This window comes from Mizuhopecten yessoensis, unplaced genomic scaffold (assembly GCF_002113885.1).
Source record: "Mizuhopecten yessoensis strain PY_sf001 unplaced genomic scaffold, ASM211388v2 scaffold3349, whole genome shotgun sequence".
Taxonomy (NCBI): Eukaryota; Metazoa; Mollusca; class Bivalvia; order Pectinida; family Pectinidae; genus Mizuhopecten; species Mizuhopecten yessoensis.
Window position 1 is genome coordinate 151,641 of NW_018405000.1, and position 24,531 is coordinate 176,171.

Sequence of the window (24,531 nt, forward strand, 5' to 3'; positions counted from 1 at the left end):
TTTTCCGGAATTCCGGTCCAGAACAATAGACCATTTTAGTTATCACATAGACGGACTCCAATTTAGTTGTAAAAAAGCATAACGTGGCAGTCGATGAAACAGTTTTGTAGTAGAGGGATTGCACCTGATATAGGATGAGAGGGCCTCAGGTGAAAAAAACTTACCTGGACAGACGCCCGTAGTGCGACACAACACACGTCCCGTTACAACAAAACACACGATCTTTAACCCGAAATCGAGGTGGTCCTTTTTTCCAGTTAATATAATTTCATATATTTACTCTCCCTGAAAGACACATCAGGAGAGCGGAAGGTTATCAGGTTTTTCGTTACCGTGTATAGTCGGGGCAATTTTATGGGTTAAGAAATTATATTTGAAGTGTCTCTGATCTAATAAGCCCCGGGTAGAAATAGAGCAACTGGGCTGTCTCCTAAGGGCCACATTCTTAGCTGATTATATTAAAGGTCCTCCAGCATTACAATTTTATCTTTTATCTCTTCAGCTTGTTTTTCACATATTAATAAAACTGTCTTTGTCCTTATTTTCCACCAGCAGCGTTTGAAACGAGAGAAGGTGATTTGTAGATACATATGAATGGTCCTCATAGTCTCACTCTCAACTAGATTGCGGTAGGTACATTATTGAAAAAGGTCATCATGGCCGTCCTGTAGAACGTTAAATGTGTAATTACCTTAGATCAAAGACGTGTGTGACAGCAATGTCAAACGTTTAAGGTCGACATTTTCATTATTAAGAGATTCCAATCATATTAGACATATATAATTAAGAAATTCATTAAAGCCTAGCGGGTCATTTACGAGTCCATTGTCACCGCCGACAGAGGGCAAAACTGGCGTGCGTGACAAGGACATAGACGATGTCAATGAAGAGGAAATTGTAGACGAGAAACAACCATTATTCATTTAAAGAATTATTGACGGTAGATTGTCCATGAAAGTATAACGTGACTTACGATATGATACTTTAGGACCGGGACCTGTTATATTTACAAATGGAGGTAGAGCTGTCTCATGGGGAGCTTGGTAAAACATGAAGTATTAAGATTCAGTCTGAAAAACTGCAAAGGAAGATAACCCAACCAGGAACCCAAAGCAAGTCAATGAACCGTAACGTTTGCTATACACGGGCCTCTCCCGAATAAAGCCTTTTGAACAGAGGGAGGCAGACTTACAAGGTGCTTGATACGTGTTCAATACCATATATGCATATCTGTAAACCCGTTTGTTTGTATTGTATTGATATACAGTTCGATCTATGTAATATTATTTGGATGTGATCTGCAGTAAAGTTGAATCGCAAGGTAATGTTACTTTGATGAACGACTTAGTATTATTATTCCCTACTCCTTGACAAAAGCAATATCAACGTCATGTACCTCTTTCTGCTTTTATCAATGAACGCACGACTCATTAAAAAACCAACAAAACCGCAGACGTGTTCAAAAACTAAATTTATCAATGAAACTTTAAACCATTGAGTGAAAAGCGAGTAACATTTGTGAGCAATCGTGCGAGACCACGGCCATCTTAAATACAATCTGTTAATTTTTTCTTCGATGAAAAACACATATGGTGACATTCATGTACTGTAAGAAATTTTGCCCATATAGATGTAATCAATCCATTAACGGCCGGAAGCAGACGATATTTCGCCACGACAGACAAGGTTAGGATCGTTCGCCACACATCAGTATGCATAATGTGTATTTGATCTCACGCTTGTATACCGTATATGGATAAATTGTACCGGAATACGAAGACACTGTCAAACGTTCAGTCACACTCAAGTGTGTTGTTGCACCGTCGATAGCGAGGACGCGTCAAACATGTCACACTAACGAGTGTTAGCAACGTCGGTAGCGTCAAAACTTCAAAAAATCGGGGAACGACTTCCCAAGGCTGTACATATCGAACCGTCGACAGGGAGTAGGCATCAAACAAGCTTCGAGTGACCCTCCCCCTCCCCAAGTGAAGTTTACATGTGGATTCGTCGAAAGAGAGGATGCGCCCAAGTTTGCGTGTCGAATCGTCGATAGGGAGAAGGCGTCAATCAATCGCAAAGCAATACCCAGGGCATTGTTACAATGCCGTTGACAAGGAGGCGTCAATCTTATGTAAAATATCACCCGTCATTAAATGTAATACGACATTTCAATTGATTTCGATTTTGAACCCACAATCAAAATTTAAAAGTATGTCAATGACCACGATTTATCATTAGGACTGTATACATAATATGTGATTTGTTTGCACGTTTTTGAGGAAAGCACCTATACGACTGTTTACATAGATCATAAGGGCAAAGCGATGAAACGCCAGGTAAATATGAATGAATGACGGCAGAACTTGAATGGCGCCGAACTTTAAAGGGAACTCCCCATAGCATGGAGAAGAATGCTCTCCGTACAATAACGCACGTCTCCAGCTCACGAAGGGTCCTCGGGGTAAGCGTTTAATGACATCTACCCGGGCCCCGGGGATAGGTGATATACTCTCCCACTACAACAGGATAAGGACTCTGATGACGTCATAAGATCGATCGAACTACTGCAAATGTTGTGTATGACGCTCTTGCCGGTTGACGAGTGTTGAGGAATTCTGTAGCTTGCCAAATTGAAGACAGTTAACGTGAGGTACGTGTGAAATGTCATTTCCGGTTATCGCTAGATTAATGTTAAACTTGCCCCGTAACGTCTTCGATGGTCGTAATACCGAATAGAGTAAAACCAGCAGTGCTGTGCTCTGGAACTAATCGTTTCAAATATTCTTACATTGTAATAACCATTTAATACTATTTTGGATTGTAAAAGTACATACAAAAAGACATATTTGCTTAGAGCTAGAAATGAAATAGTGAACAATGTTTGTTTTAGCTGTTTATGGAGCGATTGTGATCGTAAGCAGGTGAAACACTAAAACCTAATACACACCCAATAAAAACTGATATCAAGGTAATTACTCAAAAATTAAAAATTGCACTCGAAAGTGATCGTCTGAAGTGCCATTAGATCCAGCGGTATGTCGTCAAGAGATGTGCCTAGAAATATCTCTAAAACTCAATCATCAATTCTCGGTGACAGACAGCTACGAGAATAGACACTTACGTGTGTGTATATGAAGTGCACTAATCAATCTATCTTATATATACACCTCTATCCACTGACGGGCTCGTCAAACTCTATATCTTTAGGTGAACTATTTTGAATTAATGTCAAGTGTTATGTTTAAAACGAAACCACAAAATGCATCATAAACGAATAAAGACTAAACATTCGACAATCACATTAACACATTAGGACATTTTTTTGTAACATTAGCTAAATATGTTTCGATTGTTCTTGAAAACTTAACGATTTTAATACAGCAGTGCCAAGTGTCATTTACAAATAAGTCATGGAAGCCACACTTACACTGCTTTACTTCTATTAGTGCATTTATGAGGCAATCAATCGTAAACAGGTATTCCTTAAGGAATTCGATTTTAATATTTGATTTCTTTTGTGAAAGGAGACTCACGATTTTTAGCGCTCACATTTAACTTTTGAATTTAGCAGAGATCCTTGTAGCGTTTGCTAAAGTTTAATTAATCGGTCGCATTAAACTACGACACGTGCTTCAATATGTTGTCAAGTATGGTCCATTGCAAGTATGTTTTTACTTTTAGATTTGCACACACGATATCTTCTTCAAAGTACACTGCAAAGGGTAGCCAAGCATGTGCATCGTTAGGCAAGCATCGTGTGTGTATTTGCAAATAAAGACGAAGTTTACGATGCCCCGGGTCATGTAGCTCCTCCCAGTACTACGAGACCAGTACTAGTTGTTACAACTACGAAATAAACTTGACTATAAATAAAATTTGCGTGTTAGCTACCATTGCGTGGCAACCTTAGACAAATAACTGCTCTCGGCAACATTCTATGACCACGTGTCTTTGACCACGTGTAATTGTAGACGGCAACGATCTTAGACCTAACCGCATTCGGCAACGTTCTAAAACCTCAAGCATCCATAGTCAACAACGTGTAACCGCATTCGGCAACGTTCTAAGATCACATGCATCCGCAGTCAGCAAGTTTGTACGACAACAAACGACCACATTCGGCAACGGTCTATGACCGCATTTGACCGCATTCGGCAACGTTCTAAGATCACATGCATCCGCAGTCAGCAAGTTTGTACGACAACAAACGACCACATTCGGCAACGATCTATGACCGCATTTGACCGCATTCGGCAACGTTCTAAGACAACATGCATCCGCAGTCAGCAAGGTTGTACGACAACGTGCGACCGCATTCGGCAATGTTCTGAAACCATACGTAACCGGAGTCAGCACGGTTGTAAGACGAAGTGTAATGGCAGGAGGCTTAAATTGCATGGCAAGGTTGCATTAGCTAGACCCAGGTTTTGTTATGACAAGTTATACGGGGATCAGAGTGACACACATGAGTCATGCCTACAGTACTGTACCAGGGCCAGGCTCGTGTTAGGTCTCCCATACAATTGTTGGGTAACCTTACACACGTACTGCCTTTCCGTTGGTAAAGTAGCAAGGGGGTTCATTATACCGTCAAATTAGCTTGATTTCACATGTAAATTAAATTGTGCAATGCATTAAGCTGTTGAATTTGTTTTCTTTGTGTAAATGTTACTCGTATGTTCCTACACAAAGTGTTGATATTGTTTTCTCGACATTAAGCACTGGACAACACGAAATGCACGTGTTTTGATGACGTAAATAGTTGCCCAACACAAGCATCTCATTAGATAAAGCACTTTACATCACGAGAGTGTTTATAGAGGTATATATAGGTTTATAATCTAAAGTGTTAGTAATCACTTAACCTAGGTTTGGCGACCTTCACTTTATAGAAAGCAAACGGAATAGGCTTTCGCTCATGTTGGTAGTTATACCCATCTACTTTAAAATTGAATTATTATTTAAACGGTTGTTTAGATATTATAAAAAAAAATATCAAAGGATGTCTGTCAGTCTTGACACATTTTTTCTATATGTTTCCGTGGTACACTCAGTAATAATCACTTTGGTGCAAGCTCCTTAAAATTCATGTATATTTGGTTACAGCTCTACATCTGGCCGTCCATGACAGCTCTGGGACATCGTCCGTATTGTCCCCATGTGTTGTAATGTTCATCAAACTGTCCCGACTGTAACAGATTCTTGACCTCTCGATGACACCAGTTGACCTAGTGACTTTTGTTACCAGGGTGACAGGGGTATCTGTTACCCGTCCCTCCCCTGGACAATATACACGGGGTAATCAGCCGTCCAAACACGTTTATTTACACACCGTCAGTCTTGCACCTGACGGGAACAATGCTTCTTGTCACATTTGCATATATGTAAACTTTCGCTTCTTGTAACAGTATGTATAGTTTTACAATGTATGTTACACACACATTTTGACGTACACCTGACCGAAATCTCGATTTTACCGTATTGCGTGACATACTTGAACAGGCATTACTGATGCACAATTTCATTAAAAACACATCATGTATATACGACGCTAGGTCGAATATTTAGGATGGCGGAATTAGGTCGATCAGCAATGAATCTACGAGAACAAAACAGACATGGAAAGATGCACTAACGAAAATAGCAGGAATATGAGCATGAAGCATACGACAGCTGAGCCATGCGATCCTTGTCTATCATAGTTTAAGCTCTATATTTTAAATAAAGAACATTAGTTTTTGTCATGATTGTTTGTTGTTGATGTACCCTTATCATCTCTAATCAATAACCACGTCAATTACCATAGACACGCGCACGATTACGTCTACAGCCACTGCAGCCCTAAGGCTCTCGCCTGTGTGGCTTCTGTTACACGGTAACATGCCTCGGCTCTCACGGACAACCACTACATTATATAATATAGAGCTAATAATTGCATCGAGAAATTGTTTATTGACTTTAACAAAACATAATCACGGCTTCCCAGTCACTCACGGCTGCTGCTCTCGTTAGATTGGGTCGTCTAATGTTCGGGAAAATAGACTAAATTTACCATTTAGGCGAGATTGTCTATTACAAAAGGTCAAGATGTATTAAAAGAAACTGTCAAAATCCTGTTCATGGATAAATGGAGAAGACTAAACTACGGAAATGAACCGATTCTCCAATTCTGATCCGAGACTAAACAAGAAAACACACAGGGGCTATGTACGACAGGAAGGTGTACAATATCAATTAAAAACGAACACCTGGTCCTAATTTTGTGAAAATTTAGTACAAAAGAAATTTTAGAAGTCTAAACTAAAAACCACTTTTCAACGGAAGCGGGAGTAAACTACTACCAGCCGTTCCTAAACGGGAAGTCGGTGGTAATACTGTTAGACGAATGAGTTACTAAAGACGTCAGCAGTAGTCGGGATGTCGGTGTTAATACTGTTAGACGATATCGTGACTAAAGACGTCAGCAGGTAATACTGTTAGAGGAAGCGTAACTAAAGGCGGCAGCAGTAGTGGGGATGTCGGTGGTAAGACTGTTAGACGAAATCGTAACGAAAGACGTCAGCAGTAGCGTCAGCAGTAGTGGGGGTTAGACGATATCGTTACTAAAGACGTCAGCGGTAGTGGGGAAGTCGGTTGTAATAATGTTAGACGAAGCCGTAAGTGAAGACGTCAGGTCGGTGGGAATACTGTTAGACGAAATCGTAACTAAAGCCGTTAGCAGTAGTGGGGGAGGCGGTGGTAATACTGTTAGACGAAATCGTAACGAAAGACGTCAGCAGTAGTGGGGAAGTCGGTGGTACACTGTAATACTGCTGTGTTAGAGTGCAACATCATGAGGTTTACAAACTCACAATGAACGAAAACATGTTAAGTATGTTTACGTGAGAAGCTCTTGACAATAGCTTTAACACATGTTTTACATTTAACACAGAATCCAATGTATCTTACAGACACGTGTTTCAAGGCCATACAGGGAAAGTTAAAGTATAAGACGGTGGGATTGCGCCTGAGGCTACGCATGTATAACATAAGTAAATGTCTATTACACTCATCTCATACATCAAGCACGTTAAATAATGTTATAAAACTGATTTTTTTTGTCATTGACACAGTATCATAGGTACAGCTTTAAAAGGTCGATCTGACTCCCGCTATATAATGGCTGGGTAACGCCATCTACTCGTTAGGGTAAGCAAACAAGCATATCGCGAGTTATCGGAGCTTCCTTCTCGCCAGTAATGATCGGCGATGTGTTGGCTGAGCGTCGGAGTGACAACATGGCCTTTAGCCCGCCTGACAGGGCAACAGCATACACCTTGACCCGAATTAACACTACTCGACGGGATATTGTGTAATTATTGACACAGAGCATGCTAGTGGGCTAGGTCTGTAGTATATTTACTGTATTTATAGATTACAACGTAGAGTGCGCGTGTAGTTTATAAGGTAAGATGTCCATTAGTGTCACTAAGATCAACATAAATAATCATATTTGTAGATTTTGTAAGAAAAGTTTCCCCTACCTTTTTCAATATATACATCATTATCTCCACATGAGATCTTGGGCTAATGTTTAAATTAAGATTTGACAGGGAAATTGACAGTTAGATCAATGGATTTGTAATGTAAGATCTGTAATATATACGTCTCTGTCCTTGGTTTGGTGTCCTGACGGGTGCTATTGTAGTTTACACGGTAACAGTGATGGCTATAGGAGTCCAGACGGACCATCCAAGCATGGTTAAGAAATGCACGGTATTGACGCCTGCGTTATGTGACTTTTATGTGATAATGTACTTCCCGTCTTAAGTTATTAGCTGTATACTGTCGATGTAACCCAGATACGTACACAGTCCCTCTCCCCTCCTCCCCCCTTTTGGTAGAGCCTCCTGTTGGAGTGTCACAGAGCTAGAAAACAGTCTACTCAGTGTCACACAGATATGGTACACTGCACCCTCTCAGCCCATTCCATCCCAACCAAACCCATAACCCCCACCCATGCAGTGTCGCCGAGCTAGACAATAGCCTCCCTACGACGTCTCCAAGATACGGCACCCCCATCCACCCCCTAAAGTGTGCCCGAGATAAGATGCGAAGGCTCCGCGGTAACATCGCCCTCAGTTACGTTTAAAGTGTGGTGACATCCTCAATTATAACAATATGTTTAACACCTTGAGAGTTTTTATCGATATCATAAACTTAATTTAATTCACGGGAACAAAACAGGTAACTAAACAGGTAAGGTAAAGGTATAGAATGTCCTGTTTTAATATGAGAATAAATCTAAAACCCTTATTAATCATGATCAAATATTTGATTAATGTCACTCTGTATAACAAGTCAACACAAAGCGAGGGAGTACATTAAATCGTTACCATGGTAGCGGATTGTTATCATTGATGCACCTACCTTGTTTGGTGTCCCGGAATGTATAGGGCTGTCTAGTCCAAGTTACACTTGCTAGACATAGTAACGATAGCACCAACAATTCAAACGAGCGCTGGGATGAGGGAGACAACATTCTCAGCCTCCGTATCTGTCACAAATCTAAACAAATCACGACACTTAGCACTCACGCGCACAAACACACACGTGCCCCTCTACCGGTAATATATTTCCAATGTAAGACAGTATATACACATCCTGACCGGTAATTTTAGGTTGTAAGACTTTCATTGATGGATCCTGTAGGTATAAGCACATTGTGTGCACCACTCCGACAATCCGGTAGAACTTAAAGCTAACTGTTGCTGTAGATATACACCCATGCTCTCTGTATATATTGTGATCACAGCGCCCGACGATACCATTGGAGGACGGTATAGTAGGTGTGTATTCGTACCGGTGCTGTATACCGTAGTATTACATAGGGGGAGTTCAGGGTCATTAATACCACAACACACCAAACAGCACCTGCCACCCCTACGGTAAACATAAACCCAACCGTATAAATATGAAACAATTTTATAGTAAGTTCATTGTCTCCACGCCAAACCTGGTATATTCATTCACGAGAGCTTCAGTCAGTCGGTGTGACCTGCAATCGATATCGCGGATCAACGCGAGAACATATTTATCAATGAGATCACCTGGATTCACACCTGAAAATTGACATATATTTATGTCAGTGATTTCATCGCTGCACCATTTAAAGCGCCAGACTAGAAATCACAGGTACACATTTTTTTCACGTCTGCCGAGCTTTTAACGTTGACTTTCACTCGTTACAGGTGTTAAAAGCCTGACCGTATTGTGTATGTCTGTCGCGAAAGCCGGTGTTATTGGCACCTCAACAATACTTAATGCCACGAGTCATTTTAACCCACCAATTTAACGAACAATTTTGAAACTCTATATAAACACTCGCTCCAAATCTACTGAGTTGTGAAAATTATGTCCGGAATACAGCTAGTAGATGTATGTAGTCACCGCACGCTTTCTGCTTCATAGATACATAATTCAAGTAAACAACCGGGGAAACAAGTTTGCATAAGGTAGCTCAAGATTTATCATAATAATACAGTTACAGTGGACCTTAATATGGAATTAGATATCAATCCAAAACCGACACCAAAGGCTAACCCAACACATAATAAACGAAACAAAAGGCTAACCCAAAACATAATAAACGAAACAAAAGGCTAACCCAAAACATAATAAACGAAACAAAAGCCTGTCTGAAATTCTTCATAAACCTTCTTACAAGTTCATAAAAGTTTAAATTTGTTAAATCGTATTAATAAAGAAATTATTTCATTTTAAGGATTCATTCCATACTTTTTTAACATTAAAAGAATTTATGAATTGGCAAAACATTTGTTCTTGTACGTTTCTAGAAAATGCGGTTTTTACTCGCTCCTGCCTCAGTATGATCACGATATACTGCCGCAAGTTAAAAAACACACACTCACACACATTACGGTTGTGTTTTGATAATAGCCACAAATACCATAATACAGCAAATACTGTGACACCTAGACATCTACTATAAAAAATCGTTACCCTTTACCATAACCCAAAGAGCCAGTACGTGCACATCAGTGTCTCCAACGATAACTTTCTTAAACATCTTAAGACAATCACTTGAACTGAGGAGTGTGGGCCTGGCTTTTGTGTATACGTTTCTTTATATACTTGGTATTTTGTTATTTGCCTTCAAGTTACTATGTAACTATAAATGAGCAATACAATTATTGAATTGATTTGAATTGTAAAAATCCTCACGAATTAAAAGATACGCTTTTACAAGAGTATTGCCATAGATTCTACAGAATTTGATTCAGTAGATATCCCGAATTCACAACAATTTGATAATGGTTTCGGGCAGGTTCCGTCTCGCCAGTTTGGTTAATCGCTGTAATGCTGAGTGGCCCAGTTACATGTACTACAAATAGTCCGTGGGTTTCGGGAGGGTCCACGTTTACTATAAATGCACAAAGTCTGCATCATGAGTCATTCCGTTACACACACGTGCACCAAAATTTAAAAAAGAGGTGACACTGAACGCTGGAGTCTGCAGCTGTATATTTTCTTACATTTTTTGTCAAATATTCGTCACGCTGGTTTCAGCGCATGCCCAATTGAGTCACGATCGTAACGTAATCGATGAAAGGTTGTTTGTCTAATCTCAACATGCAACCTGTAACATAAGGGTTGATGTATGGCCCATCGGTGACGTCACGACACTGTGTTACCAGTAGGTCTTTCCGGCAGTTGGCATGAGAACATAGACTCGATCCGCCCTGTCCTGCTGGAGGCTGGAAGTTTGGAACCGTTTTTGTCAAAGTGTTTGCGCCGTCAGAAACTGGTGCTAACAAACGGTTCAGGAGCGTACGAGGTATGTCTAACATTTGCACGTGCGCGTTAAACCGTTTTAAACGCCAGTACAAAGCCTAGCGACTCTGTTGTATTGCACTTACGGTGACAAATAGACGCCATCATCTCGCAGCTACCTCACATCCGTTTTTGTAAAAGTATCGTGCTTGCAGTACTTCAAGAGTAAGATGAACTTTACGAACAGAACCCAAGGGTGTTATGTAATACAGTGTTAGTCTTGGTTAACGTCAATAAACGATAGGTGTAGACGGGCGAGCATAGAACTCCACATAGATCGCCACACACTTTGGTATTAGCTATTCGTGTATGTACTGGACTTATGCCATGTTCCAGATTTTCTGAGAAATTGAGTATTCAATACTTAAAATCATAAATAGAGATCGAGTTTTCGTATTGTTTCAATTTCCGGTTCTATAACCCTAAACTCAGAAATATCGATTAGTGTTCTCTCATTACTATCTTCATTAGACGGGGTTTATGTGGTTTTAAGATTAATGAATATGTTCCCCAATTCTTATTGTTAAAACAATATGTTACACTATATAATTTTGTCCATAATCGCGTGTCACACATTTATGCCCGTGTCACTACTTGTAAAGGCTGACCCATGACCCGTGTAGTGGTCAACGCACGGTTATCGCCCCTTTCTATCACTCCGGCAGATATTTCGTATAACGGACAATGTCCCGAATAAAATTGTTCAATGGTCAATGACCTAAGACAATATTAACTATTGGGATTCTATTTCAGCCGTCCGAGATGAAAGCGGAGTCACCGCCCGTAGGGGACCACTGTACCACATTGTACATGTACGTATATACATACACGTGTATCGACCCCTTGACGAAATTGCAGAGTCACGTTTAATTGGCTATACATTGTAAGTAAACGGTAATGAGCTGGTATGAGGTTGCTGTCAATTTATACCTACTTATACATGATAAACGACGTATTAATCGTGTATAAAACACCCGGGGGTCAACACAATACACCTAACTAAGGAACACTGGGTTCGATTTTCGTTTAATTTTATTAAATTGCAAATTACACCACTTTTAAAATCTTCTCATTTGTACCTAATCACATCACCTGGCCCAAACCACAGGGGGTGGATAATCAAATATCAGAAAATAATGGTATTGTTCGTGGACTAGCAAGCTTCAGTGTACTTCTATCGGGGTGTAATGTTTGACATTGATGTTTTCACTTTGACAGATAGATGGCAAATAAAAACACGTTGATAATTGAAAAATAAAACACCCGACACCTTTATGAGTTCAATGAAAACATTATCAACGCTATATCACATTGGCAATTAGGTTGAATAACAGGGGTAATATAACGGAAAGCTACGTAAAACGTTGTTAGAAAAACAAACTATATGAAATGTTGTTAGAAAAACGAACTATAAAGCGGAGCTCTCTTGGAAAGCTCCGAGATAGCTTTTAAGAATCTTTCATCATATTCAATTATCATGACAGATACACGATTTGCGAAAGGAAATGATTTTCCCGGAAGCTTAATTAGGCATTTCCAGTGTATTAAACAACTCAAATGATCCGATGTCCTGTCAGAAGTTACAGCATATTCCCCGTCGATATACGCACTACAAACTTTCAAATATCGTCACAGAAATTACGGAGTACTTCCGGTAGACTCACACATCTATCCCATAAGCTACTAATGACTCTGCGACACAAGCACTGATTACACATCAAAAGTTTCTCCAGCCCCTACAGCAGGTTCAGTTACTGATTGTACACGACTTGACCACTTGATACCCATTGTATGATCGTATGAGGCGACTAATGTGATGGGTTCCACATTAATCTCCTCATACTGATGATCATTGATTCTTGCATCTCATCTCATAGGTAAGACATCAATGAAAGGCTTTTGGTGATATTATTTATCAGCGTGTTTAATTCTGCGTGACACATAAGTAACTAAAACTGTTTTGTTGTCCCCATTACAGCACGTGTAACCTTTCTCTTTTCATTTCTCTCAATCACGGTGTCTTCGGCGGAGTATCTATGTACACTGTTAACTACATCATGTTGTATATGTATGACAGTGAAACAGGGATGGGGTTTGGGCAGAGGCGTTACAACACACACGTTCTTGGTTTCCATTCGTTTAATTTTCCCAGATTTTACACCTCTATCAATGTGACAAGGGTTCCATTAAAATCCTGATAATCCAGTATATAACTGCAGGCGAATCTTTTCTATATGGTCAACCCCTCCAACATGTCTGCCAGAACTGATTTTTCACTCAGGTGAATTGCATGGGCAGGTAAGAAAGGTCACATGACCAACAGGTAAGTATGGGGTTACAGGTCACAAACAGGTCACAGGTCCCAGAACAAAACATAAACAAAAGCACATGACACTGAACAACTGACACATGGAAAATGACACTGAACAAGACTAGATACTGCAAACAATACATGTACACCTGAACAAACAAGACATAATTACACATTAAACTCCACTCATATTACTTCATTCATCCACCTTTCGTAAAACATTATAATTTAATTACTAACACTATCCCTGATACTTGGACAGGCTATCCCTGCCACAACAGTATTGTCGTTAGGTGTCAAGCTACCATGTACACGTTACAGCATTTCAGCGAGATAACCTTCAAAGAGGCCGTTGATCAGCGACCCCATCATATTTAGAGACCGTCTTCATTAATGTGTGTAGGATCTGTTCCTAGGACCCACCGTCCTTAAATGACCATAGCTGTTGATAGGACGTTAAACAATACTAAACCACTAAACCAAACCTAGGACCCAAAACCATATAAATAAAAAGGAAACTAGCTACATGTCCGGTACACATGCACTGGCACAACTGAAATGTCGTCATAGAAACTATGTCGTCATTTGCTCTAGTAAAGGTCAATGGTTTACCCAAAAGCTGCTGGAAAACCATGATAACTGGTCAGATTCAATTTGAAAGCAAATGGACCGACTTTCCAGTCACATGGTGATTGTGAACCTGACTAGAACTACGTCAAAGCCATGGTCTGGAGAGCTGTGTGACGTCATGGAGTGTGTTAATACAAGTCTACACAAATCTTTGATAAACCGAACCAAGGTGAAGGTCAAATGTGATGGTATGTTTTGGGAAGCCAAAACCAGTCGAGAATAGCTAACATCTGAGTTTATAAAAAGCGAGCCAGGAACTGACGCTTGTTGATAAACCATAAGCTATCGAAACGTGAATGGAACAGTGTGTACATAACACATCGCAGTCATTACTGGGGATACTTAGTTTCCAGTCCGGGAATAAAATGTCAGTTATGCAAGTTAAAACACACGCCGATCATCCCTATAGGCATCTGGTCGGGTTATCAAGTTCATCACCTCATCACGGGCTCACACCAAAGTTCATCAATGTCTCTACTCGCCTGCAGCCCACAACTTTCTTTTTATGTGATATTATGTATTGTATAGACATGATGTGAGAGAAGAATCTACATTCCTACAAAATAATTTATGTTAAATTAATCTTGATAAATATGCTAATATCAACTGCCAGCTTCTCTTTTTTTCAGCGAGAATTCGTTTCATCCGCATAAAGTCTCAAGGCATGGGTTGTATCTATTATACAGCTTATCATTAATCACATATAAGTCAAGATTTCGCTGTTAATTCAATGATAAATATCGCCTGAATCAGCAGACTTAATACCTCAATCGCCTTCACTAGCCTTTACTTATGCGTGTACATTATTTCAAGGCGCTTTGTAGGGGTCACACACCAATTGAAAACATCAATCTCAAAAGCGTTCACTGTCGTTTTCATGAATAGATTTATCATACTAACCTATTTAAGATATTTTTATGGAAATACAATCAAATAAAATATAACTTTCTTTGACACTAACTGATATACAAATATTACGTATTGGTTGTAATGTACATTACAGGGGGCGTAACTAGTGAATCAAAACCCCGTATCTATTTCGCCATTCTGTGAGGCGAGTTTAAAACACCATTACCTCGATGTATCAATGGGAGTTTCATGAATATTTGTGATCAAATGAGGTTTCATTCACGTTTCTCAAAAGTTCCATGTAGCAGAAAATTCTTACAATAAAAGGTATCCTGTTTTTTGCTATTTTGGCTGTGAAAATTATTTTTTAATCGTATTGTGGGTTAGAGGTCATGTGGAAACACGTTAGTAAATCTGTAGTTCGCGGGAACGATCACATCTACACCATTGATAGCCATCCTTCACAAGTTACCATTGCGTGTCGCAGGAGCAACTCAATAGCATTACATTAAAGATTTTTTTAATCCTTCCATCTTTTTATTCAAATCGCTTACCTGCCTTTCTTCCTCGTGACTAAATTTCGGGAGTCGGTTTCTCTCTGTATAGTTGATGTTTTTCAAATAGGATTGAAAAAAGCAATATTGTATAAATCGGTCATGGATTTGTTTTTACGTTGTGGAGCGGGTATACTATGGGTCGAGTGTAGCTACCTGCTGCCTTGCAAGCAATGCAAGCTCGTGTCTACACGTGTAAAACGCGTATCTGTAGCAGCAGCTATGTCGGGATGGGAAACACACCGCCTGTGACGTAATAGAACACACCATTTGAAATGTGTTTATTATATGTCTATAGGGTTCGTGTAGTTTACATTTCCGTGTCTGTTTAGTAGTGTTCTAGTCTGTGAGCGTGAACTTTCGAGTACTCGATGTCCGTATATATCGAGGACATTATACCTCAGCTCACTGTAAGCACATATCTACCAATGATGCTATTTCTGTGTCTATATATAAAACAAATATAACTAAAGTATCCGAGTATGTGATATCAAATGTAACATATACACAGAAACCTATAGGGATCATAAACTTTCGTCATATGGCTAATGTACGCTGTATTGAATACAACTGCACACAACACTTCGCTAGGTCAAATACATTCCTTTTCCCTAATAAACTTTTGAGAAGAAATCTCCCCACTTTCCTGCTACTGGACAGAACATTTCATCTTGCCCATCGCTTTATCAACTCCCCAGTGTCAAACCCTTTTTGTACTGAACCGGTATCGTTCTGGATAGGTATTCCTCTCTCGTTGTAAATAGTTGACTCTGACATTTCTGACCATACCTAGAATTTTGTTGAATCTTTTTCGAGTCAGATGGCCGATGGCCGAGAGTTACTGTGACAAATGACCGGCCGCTATCGGCCATCGTACATTTGACAACCAAGATTAGCCGGAAGCGGTGCCTTCTGCCGATGAACAGAACGAAGCCCTTCCTTGCATTTAATTAGAGGAATATTAATCAATTAATGGTTAACTTGTGATATATTTTCTTTTCTGGGATCTAGGGACAACGAAAATTACAAAGATAGATTAACTTGTCGTTAACTATAACAAGTATTGTCTCCTGTACTTGCCCGGTATCTCAGAACTAGTGACAGTAATAGTATACATGGGTGAAGGGTACAACCTGGAGTCCCCGTATGTAATGATGCTTAACACACGAGCCAGCGGATGAGGGATAGGTTTATACGTATTTATAATTACATATTAATAGGGCTTTGTTGGTCAAATTAGGGCATAACTGTGACGTGACTTTCTGGTATTCTAATTTTACTGTCACTCGTCAGACAGCCAACGTAGGATGATGGATCATGTATGGGTAAGAGTAAACATCAAAACACCCCAGCCCGGGAGTGTCGGGACAGACGGACATTGTCCACGTGTACGCGGATACACGTACCAGCCCGTGTACCTAAATACGGAACACTCGGTACATTTAACAAAGTACAACTTCCTTTACGCACCATGATGTAAAGGATTTGTATGGTATCAAATAACATTATTTCGTCGTCGTCGCCGTCGTTGCTGCCTTCGTCGCCGTCGTACTCTGATTTCTCTTCTACCACACCGTTACTTCCTTCTATACCGGATGTGTTAAGCTGTAACGAGTCAGTAACGATAGGTAACAGACAGAGGTTAAAATGATTCGTGTTTATTGGTCAACAAACGTCAACAGATGAGTGTAAGGCCTACCGACAACCCCGAAGGACAAAAGAAATAATCGCTACATTAAAGAACTTTCGCAATAAGAACCCTTGCTTTCTCCAAACACAGATAACAATTTATAAATAAACTCATTACAAAAGGACATGAAGAAAGAGACAAATTATATCAGGTGTTTTTTTAGATAAGGATTGCATGTATATAATCCTGGTGATGGTACTCGTGCGCGAGTTCAGACATATTGTAATTATATCAAATACACACCCAATAAACGAACCATAAACACTCAGATAGGTGTACATTTAACACCACATACTGACGTTACCGCCTTCCTGAATATTTAACAAATCATATTCTGAATGGTTATAAAATAGCACGGTTTGTAAGCAAATTATACAAGTTAATGACATTAATGGGTTTATTGTACAAACATGCTTTTCAATATTATATTTCTTCCCATGTTTCCAATTTATGTTTTTTTATTTTATAAATATAAACTCAGCATTATCGTCCATTTTTTAGGCGTCTGCTTTTCCAGCTGTTTGAGCCCTTTATCAAGGACCGGTTGAGCAAGCTACTTTAACGCTAACGGATATTACACCACTGCTTACAAACACATTACTCAGGTAATTATGCTTCCATCAGCATGTCTATTACCCAGAATACATGTCTGTTACCCAGAATTCCTTCAACTTCCGCAAAGGGCTTGCGCTGTCACGATGATGATGCCTGGACTCACCTGCATGCTAAATAGTTTTTAAAAGGGCGCTACTAACTTAATCACTTATAATTATCATTTAAGCTACTATTTTTTAATATTTGGATTTTAACACTAATGATAATTATCATGATTCACGTTACCGTGTAAACGTTACAAAATGCCTTCTAAGGCAGGTTCAATGACATGCAAGAGTGTCATGGTTTTTAGATACCAACAACCGGAAGTTTACAAGCAAAATCGGTGACCAGGTCAGACACATACCCTAATTATTTACCCCTGTGATTGGGCTTCTCCACAGTTTAGATACAGAATATCTGTTGATTTCATTTAAAAATCTATCAATGCCGTCATGTGGCTGTTGTGTGGTACCATCCTCGGAGGAACAGTCGTCATTGTGACCTCAGCTTTGGAGAAATCGAATCAGGTCATCGTGCTAAAATACTAGCTGCTTCTTCCCGATCTGGCTAGGGAGAACTTCCCTTTAGCTCATTCGGTAGAACGTGAGACTAGTAAACCAGAGATCCCGGGTTCGACTCCTACATTGGAGACATCTGTTACATCAGTATCTATAAAAGGACACCGATGTCACGTGATATCAGCTAATGAGTAGGCTTGTATCAGTGAGTATCGACGTTATAAGGATCTTAGCTGTGGGGAAGCCCAATCGTCACTGGACACTGTTGACATATTACCTTAGCTCTGGGGGAGCCCAATCGTCACTGGACACTGTTGTCATATGACCTTAGCTGTAGGGGAGCCCAATAATTACTGGACACTGTTGTCATATTACCTTAGCTGTGGGGAAGCCCAATCATTTCTAGACACTGTTGTCATATGACCTTAGCTGTAAGGGAGCCCAATAATTACTGGACACTGTTGTTATATGATCTTAGCTGTTGATAGACCCCGCTTTCATTACTGGACACTGTTGTCATATAACCCTAGCTGTGGGGACGCCCAATCATTACTGGACACTGTTGTCATATGACCTTAGCTGTTGATAGGCCCCGCTTTCATTACTGGACATTGTTGTCATATAACCTTAGCTGTTGATAGGCCCCGCTTCCATTACTGGACACTGTTGTCATATAACCTTAGCTGTTGATACGCCCCGCTTTCATTACTGGACACTGTTGTCATATAACCTTAGCTGTTGATAGGCCCCGCTTTCATTACTGGACATTGTTGTCATATAACCTTAGCTGTTGAAAGGCACCGCTTTCATTGCTGGACACTGTTGTCATATAACCTTAACTGTTGATAGGCCCCGCTTTCATTACTGGACACTGTTGTCATATAACCTTAGCTGTTGATAGGCACCGCTTTCATCATTTGACTCTATTGTCATATATCCTTACTTAAGCTGTTGATAGGCACCGGTTTCATCCCTGGACACTGTTGTCATATGACCTTAGCTTTTGATAGGCACCGCTTTCATCATTTGACACTATTGTCATATATCCTTACTTAAGCTGTTGATAGGCACCGGTTTTCATCCCTAGACACTGTTGTCATATAACCTTAGCTGTTGATTGGCCCCGTTTTCATCCCTGGACACTGTTGTCATATGACCTTAGCTGTTGATTGGCCCCGTTTTCATCCCTGGACACTGTTGTCATATGACCTTAGCTGTTGATAGGCCCTGTTTTCATCCCTGGACACTGTTGTCATATGATCTTAGCTGTTGATTGGCCCCGTTTTCATCACCAGACGCTGTCGTCGTATGACATTTGTTGCTAAGTGACCCAACAATATATGGTCACGTCTTCCTATGATCACATTGCTGCTGTAAAAACAAACAAAAAACAAAAAAGGAATAACAAGGAAATAAAACTTTGAAAACAGCACCTCAACCTTGCTCAGTAATCTTAGCGTTTTATTGTACTGTAATACAAAACGTGTATTTTGTTCGGTACAGGTGCTGTATTACACAAACAACGCCAAAAATACTGAGTAAAGTGCCCGTACCTGCCCCGGTACCTTAGGAGTCGGTATGTACTGTTGATCATCTGCACGCTAGCGTTCTTATGCACCACCTAAATACACTTGTGCTAATAGACACGGTATGTTATAACAACGCTAGCGATAATAGGTCTATAATGGAGTCGTAGAGGTTATTAATTTCCTGTGACCACCTCAATATACCGGATAACGAAACAATAAACCAGCACTTGAAGACAATCACATTATGTTGCCGCCCAGATTCAGCTGCAGCCACAGGACCAGTGAGAGATGGATGGGGCTATATACAATGGCAGTGCCTCGTTTGTCACTCTGTTTTGGAACCACTTTAAAAGCAAGGGCTAGCAATAAACGGAGACTTGTGATAACCAGGATTAAGAGCTTTTTGAAGGGTATATCTTCCAGACTTGGTGAACAAAGAATACGAACAGAGATAGGGGTACTATCAGCAGACCATGTGGTGCCCATTGTGTTTGGCGGCGACTGATTCTGGGCGGACTCGGCTGGTCAACACCCGGTGATAATTGCACCTGTAGAACCCTAATCACAGATATTGGGCGTGCGTTGCTCGTATGTCAATGTTCACGACTGGTGCCAATAACAACCTCGGTAATAGACAACCACAAACAGATCGGCCATGTATATTCCATACATTCAATAACGCAGTAACAACATCTTCTAACATTCTCACATTCAGTGAGCGCGTCGCTATGTAAAATGATGGGGAATGATGAACACATCGTTCGGTAGGCTATCAACAATGTGTGAATTGTAATCAAAAACAGCTATGGTCTTTTGGTTGTATTCCAAAGCCGCAAAATAACGACCGATGTCGTGACCATCTGGGTCATGGCGGGGTCACCGCATGGCGAACCTGAAATGAAAATACACATCCCATTGTATGATAGGGAGTATTACTGGGATTCGGCATCAGCTCGAGACAGCCACTGATAAATTAAACATTTAAACACTTAAACGTCCGTGAAGCATTCAAAGTACAAAACATCCCACTAAGTTGATTTAATCAAACAAAAACTCAACATCACTGTCGACCCTATTGTTTGAAATTTGTGTTTTTATATTTAGAAATTATCAGATAAGTATAAGTTGTTCGCTAGAAATCATGTTTACATTCCTTTCGAAGAATACGCTAAATGTTTATTAGGAAAGAAAGTTGTGACCTTTGACACTGTTGAGTTATGAGTATTATTTATTTTTATTTTCACAATCGGACATTGTGTGTCACATTTTGTTTTGTCACAACGCGGTAAGACGAGCGCACTCTGTCGGTGGTTGTATTAACATCGGTCCTACATTTGTCATACGACCTTTACCGCCTTAACCGTCATTTGGACAGTGTTGTTATACTAATCACCGAACAGTCCTCGCGGTACGACAGGGACAGGCCAACTTACTTCGTCGTAACAGGCCACAGTCATCGTGGTACGAGAGTGCAGGGCCAACTTACTCAAGCATTACTTTCGAGAACACAGCGTCATTTTCTTCAAGTAACCACTGCGAAGGTCCTTATAAAAATATGTCACTATTATGTAAGTTCTAATATCTGCTATATAGCCTTGTGGCTTTACAAACATTGCTCGGATACATGTGCAACACGTGCATATTCTAATGTTAAGAATGCAATAACGACCTAATGCGATGAGTTTCGCGATGATTTTCATTGTTCTTCGGTTAGAATAACCGCGGAAATACTCCAATTTTTTGTTTAAAAATAACACACACAAACAAAAAATGGCCGCTCATTACTTTCAAAGGATTAAAACGTGTATATGACTTGTCGTGACATGGCTGTGGCTGTGTTGTAAATGACCAACCCCTGCATCCCTCCCATACTGAATGGTTGTCAATGTGTAAAACCGTATAGCTTGAGGGATGTTGACCGATTTTCTCCTCAGAATAGTCAGCATTCTCAACACTTGCATTGCTGGCTATGCGTGTGAATCTTGAAATTCCCAATAAAACAGAATTCTGGCTGGCGTATGGTAGGTGCCAACTCTGCAGTGCGTGTCATTGTCAAGGACTGACCTGACACTTCACAATTGTTTATTGGAACACTCAACATTTATCGTAAAACACGACCCTTTCGACACAGACAACACCACCCCAACACTGCATCAATGGCGTCAGCACAAACCACATTTTGGAGGCCAATTTGAGAGGATGTTTCGCTGTTGACGCGTCATATTACGGCTAGAGGTTTAATAGGCTGCACAAAATGGCTACCCTCAGTTTACACAAAGTGTCCCCGTCAAAACAACGCTGAACGCTTGTTTAAATAATCTCAAGCATTTAACCATGTAAGAAAATGGTGTGGATTTCAATCGTCTTGGCATTTATGGGAATTTCATACCCGAAGAAGTTGCGGATGGTTCGGGACCTAGCGGAGATAGGAGCTGGAATGTCTGGTGCTACAAACATTCCGATTCCTTGTGATGATGACCGAGTCAACACTGCACATAGAGCAGGTCTTTGTTCACGGGTCGTAGTTATAACACGTTATATACACTTCAATGTGCATGTTCAGAAGTATCATGTCGCGCTACAGGACGAGGGTTAATGTGAGCGAGCGATAACACACTGTAAAAATGTATAGTTATCACCAAATCTATTATAAAACAAATGATAGGGAACTCAAAATTAAGTGTCCCAGAACCCGCCGTTAGATGGTGTACCACGGGTCTGCATTATGTGCAACGGTAGAAGTAGTTTGTGTGGATGAAGGCAACCGTTTACTTGTCATGGCATACATGTATATCTTTGTTTCAGTTTTACCACATGTCGCCGATTCCAATTTTACCTTCGTGCTATTTAGATTAGTGAAACGCGTAAAACTCTGTGCCAATTCCAGTAGTAATAATGATTAGAACGCGTGTTTGATTGTATACGTATATTTTCAAAAGGGTATCTCCACTATGACTATGTGTACATGTAATCCGAAACCACGACATTGACCACATGTTAAACCACGCCATATGGCACAGACTCTTTTGCAAAATAAGCATACGACACGTAAATATGAAGTGTCTGCTAAATCCTCCCTTTGGGTGATACAACTATAATTTAGAAAAATGAACATATGAAATTGCTTTTATTCCCTCTATAAACTGTGAAATTATAAAATATGTGAATTCGTAGTTCCAATACATCATTGCACAATGAAGTGAGCACTTGACTTCAGGATACGTCGCATTGGGCCAGCTCTAAATCGAGATGAGGGGGCTCAAAGACTCTCGCACATCCATGACCAAGTATTAAGCGTAGCCGAATCGAGTCATTTCGGTACATATATAACAACTAGTGTACATACGCTTACAGCGTAACCGAATCGACTCGATTTTGTGGACAACTCGTACACATTTTACACCTTTGTGTACATACGCTTCACTAGTCATTTATCTGATGAAGGTGACAGTGTACATATCGTACTAGTCATCGAAACGTCACATATAAAATCCTATTGGTTGTGTAAAAAGAACTTCTCATAATCCATACTTACCAACCTGAAGAAAATGTTTAGAAATGTCTGTACTTGTTGCTACAGATGAAATGGGGATCATGTACATCAATATATTACGCATACTGCAATTCTTGTTTGTTTTAGTCAGTCCCATACTAGTACACGCATTTCACGTGCTACCTTGCTGCCGTCATTACGACCGTATCCTATACAGCGTGACTTATTCTAATTGGCCCCACTTTGGTCGGTGATAGGACCAGCTTTGTTGTTGGTAGGGTGATAGCACTGGACCAGGGACTGTTGTCTCTCAACGGATATACACAGCGCTAATTACTCTCTTCTATGTAGTAATGATGTAATTTGAGTGCAAATTTAGTGGGGTTTTTTTATTGTCGACACATTTCGCTATATTCGCATTAACAAAGGTGTGCGTCAAAGAAACAGCCTTGACTGCGATTAAAGACGGGGAGGGAATGGACTATTTTAAACATTTACATTTGTTCGGTATCCTCCCATGGTGACCATCATTGCAGGTCTGATTGCGACAACACTGACTTCCCATGATGATACAGTGTAACATGGTTGTCAAGCGTGCTGACAGCGGTAAGGATCCATGTGATCCATTTAGGGAGGTTCTTTTTGAACACTCGACTGCTGGGACTCAAAGTAATACGTTGTTTGAAAATACTGATAAAGAATTATTGACAGAAGTGAGAGTAGGGGTGGAGGTACGGGGTGGGGGTCGGATCTGTGATCAAACTTCCGTTATGTACGCTCACAACTATTGAAACTTATGCAAACAAATGACAGCATTCAAAGATAATATTTTTTGGACATTATCAGTCTTACTTTCTCTGTTTCTAAGGTATAACATACAATTCTAATTTTGGCCGAGAAAAGAAGGTAAGCAAAGCTCTGAGTGTCTGATACAAGGTCTGTAATGAGATTGGCCACGCCTTTTTAACTTTGTTTTCAACCCGATATCTAATTAGCATATGTCTGTGCTTACTGGATACATTACTGCCTCAGTGTCAACATCACTTTACACAACAAACAAACCAATCATTAAATTGAGAGTATAGCATGACTGTTTTGAGATATAGGCCAAGCGATTCCTTTATAGTTTTTGGACTTTCAAGACTTCGGCCTGGCTGACCTGCGGAATATTGAATGTCATGGAAGTCAGAACACGCTGTATTCCACATACATATAACGATAATTTTTCCTCCATCATAGTTTAGCTTAATCTGGCTCCAAATTGTATTTTCGATTGAATAAACATGTTCTTACTTAGGTAATGCATATCACCTTGGCTGTTGCAAGGCCGTTATTGTTTTTTAAACCTCATACAAAAAAACTTAGTTAGTGCACAGTAAGATATTTAGCATAATATCCAATAGGTAAATAAAACTTTTCTGACTACAATATTTTCTTTACATAACCGAGAGGAAAGAAGAAAACTCACACCGATTAAAAAAATATTGCCAACAATATTAGGAAATATTGGCACCACTAACTATT

General features: G+C 40.0%; 1 protein-coding gene across 1 annotated transcript in view; it reads right to left on the bottom strand.

Annotated features, from left to right (window-relative positions):
- Positions 1-9,113, bottom strand: part of LOC110447416 (A disintegrin and metalloproteinase with thrombospondin motifs 7-like) — a 60,562-nt gene extending 51,449 nt beyond the window's left edge. The window contains exon 1 of the mRNA XM_021493087.1: positions 8,413-9,113. Coding sequence (XP_021348762.1) covers positions 8,413-8,524 — 112 coding nt within the window. The 5' untranslated portion in view covers positions 8,525-9,113. The remainder of the gene's footprint in view (positions 1-8,412) is intronic.
- Positions 9,114-24,531: the final 15,418 nt, after the last annotated feature.